The sequence below is a fragment of the Halyomorpha halys genome, unplaced genomic scaffold (genome assembly GCF_000696795.3).
Source record: "Halyomorpha halys isolate HHAL.00 unplaced genomic scaffold, Hhal_1.1 Scaffold316.1, whole genome shotgun sequence".
Classification (NCBI taxonomy): Eukaryota; Metazoa; Arthropoda; class Insecta; order Hemiptera; family Pentatomidae; genus Halyomorpha; species Halyomorpha halys.
Genome location: NW_027107962.1, coordinates 233531 through 236534, shown reverse-complemented (window position 1 = coordinate 236534; position 3004 = coordinate 233531). Strand labels below are relative to the sequence as shown.

At 36.8% G+C, this 3004-nt stretch overlaps 1 protein-coding gene across 1 annotated transcript in view; it reads left to right on the top strand.

Moving 5' to 3' along the window:
* Positions 1-3004, top strand: part of LOC106681182 (putative fatty acyl-CoA reductase CG8303) — a 118873-nt gene that overhangs the window by 94199 nt on the left and 21670 nt on the right. Inside the window, exon 7 of the mRNA XM_067046317.1 lies at positions 1382-1639. Coding sequence (XP_066902418.1) covers positions 1382-1639 — 258 coding nt within the window. The remainder of the gene's footprint in view (positions 1-1381; positions 1640-3004) is intronic.

Below are 3004 nucleotides of genomic sequence, written 5' to 3'. Positions count from 1 at the left end.
CTGCCACACAGGGAAGCTGGAGGTCATTGAGTATAACAATATTCCTGTCCCTCTGTAGCCTTGTACCTCTCACTATTCGACGAAGTACGGAGTTCTGGAAACTCTGCAGTTTATTGAGAGTGCTCTTGTACAGGTGCAGCAGTAGGGGTACTCCGTATAGCAGCGTGGGTTTTATAACAACTTTATAGATCTGCAACTTAAGCTTGAGGGAGAGCTGCGGTGATTTTAGTAGATGGTATGACTTCTGACGGGCCTTTTTGAGCTTCTCACGGACATGGCTGCAGAAAGTGTAGTGACGATTGAGTGAGACTCCCAGGTAGAGGATTGAGGTGGAGATCGACCATTGGAGGATCGACGAGAGGATGGAGGTGGAGGTCAACCTCGTCTATCTTGAAGCGGGTAGGCAGTGGTTTCTTTCTTTTCTGGAACAACATCACTATGATATTTGTCAGCCAGATTCACCTTTATCCCTATATTATTGATAGCTTAGTTCAGCGGTGATAGTGTTTGCCGCTTCTTTAGCATGGATGAGCGCTGTTGGGGCATTGACGTTGGAGGCGTAGTTGCCGGCAGCACCGACTGCCTTCGGATGCTGGAATGATACAAATGGAGTAGTGAAGGGTACAAAAAGTATTGGTACAAGCGCCGAGCCCAAACTTTATTTTTTAATTGTTTTTTTCGATCCCACTAAAACAGAAAGAAACAATGAATTAATGAGTGCTTTACTGTGAAAAAAGGAAATAAATCGTGTTGGGTATTACCTTTTACTACCTTTGGTATTTTAAGGTTACCTGTAATGTTTATTTGTTACTTATGAAATATCCATTATAAATGGTACTATTTTTAAAATCCGGAGGTGAGAGTCCTCCTCGTGTTAGGTACAACTTTATTGGCGGAGTGCGTTCGCTTATACAGACATCGAACTATCAGCTGTTCGGGCCTGTCACTGAACTAATCCAAGGGCCTGAACAGAGAACCAATCCACAAAATGTACTACAGTCAAATATAAAAGGAAAAAAAATGAACTAAAAATCGTCAATCATGACGAGTAAATAGATAAGTCTCAACGGTTTCTCCCAAAGGAGAAATCACTAGAATATAATCAGTTGAAATAAATAATTTCTTATTTAATTATTAAATGACTGAGATCTCATTGTAATATATAGTATATTAATTAAAATTCAATAATACGGTATAAACAAATGTCATATAATAACTGAATGGAATATGGTCCGGGTGCGGTAAAAAAAAAACTCAAATAGTAGAATATACCCGGACCATATTCCATTCATCTATACACACGGTCAATCAATAGTCTTCCAGTATGTCATGTAATAACTTTTTAAGAAACTCTAATAACGGATATGCATTTTTTTCACAGGTTTTGGGAGATTCAGAAAAAATACTCTCGCGGCATGTTTTATACTTCTTACTTTACCCTCAACCAATGGTTGTTTACCGCAGACAACCAGATGGATGTGTGGAAGGAAATGGATGAGGAAGATAAAAATGAGTTCCGGTTCAATATGGAAAATTTTAACTGGGACAGTTATATCAAGACATGTGTGTTGGGGGTACGGAGATATTTCCACAACCAGAGTGATATCAGCTTAAAAATAGCGAGATATCGATATTCAAAGTGAGTATTACAATAAAGATGTTTTCTGCTGGAACATTTTAAAAAATATATTTCTCAATATCACAGTTTTAAAATATCTTTAACAAAGCGACATTAAGGGCAGGAAATGCTTGTAATTTTTCAATCTCGAAGTTGCTTAGCTCACTCCTTCTGTCCAAAAACGTAAAAGTTAGAATTCTTAAAACTATTATCCTTCATACTGTTCTTTATGAATGCAAAACGTGACCTATTAAACTAAGGGAAGAATTTTAATTCTTAATTTTCAAAAAACGTAAGGCACTACTTACGTTTTTTGAAAATTAAGTGTTAGTTGAAATATTCGGAAAGAAAAAGCTTAACAACACAGAATTGATATACACTCACTAACACACACTCAGTAGATATAATTCAGATTATAGCATTGGGGGTGAATTTGCGGAGGATTGCGTTAAGACTGACTTAGTAGATTTGTGTTAATTGGGGCTCATTGGACAGATGTATATACAAAACGATTGGTCGAATCTTCGGGTTCGCTTAGTTTTTATGATTATTATTGTGTTTAACAACACAAACTTGGAGTGTGTGTACAAAATGGAAAATTAGTTCAATTCCTCATTACTTTTAGGTATTCTCATTGAAATAGTAATACATTTAGAAATTATACTTTTTGGAAGCTCCGTAAATTTGAGGTGCTGGGTGTGCATAAATGAATATCTTCGAACCCCGAGATGAAAAAAAATAGCTTGACAATCAAAGTGAGTATTAGAATAAAGATATTTTCAGCTGGAACATTTTTTAAAATACATTTCTCAATGTCACAGTTTTAAAATATGTTTAGCTATTCTGTTAAAGGCAGGAAATACCTGTTAGTTTTCAATCTCGAAATTGTTTAGCTCACGACTTACGTGTGTGTAAATAATGGGAAAGTAGACGAATTCGTCATTACCTTTAGATATTCAGATTGAAAATGCACCTGAAATAGCATCTATTCTTTCCTCCTTCCTTCGTGATCTTCAAGACACAATCAAGCCTCTTAACGCACTCCTAACCAGACTCCTTAATGAAATCCCCTAGATGAACAAAAGCACCTTAAATATACTTTTAGGGAATGCAAATGGACTACATAACCACCGAGACGAACTTGACGTATTCCTCCATGAACATTTCATCGACATAGTACTACTGACTGAAACCCACATTCTTACTTCTACATACGCGACTACATTACATATAGAACAGATCACCCTGACAACACATCCCACGCAGGTTCTTGTATCCTTATTCATAAATCTTTACTTCACTCCCTTATTCCTTCCACTGCGTCTGATATTATTCAATCAAGATCCGTCAGCTTATCCTCTCGCCCGTTTAACATTACACTTTCAG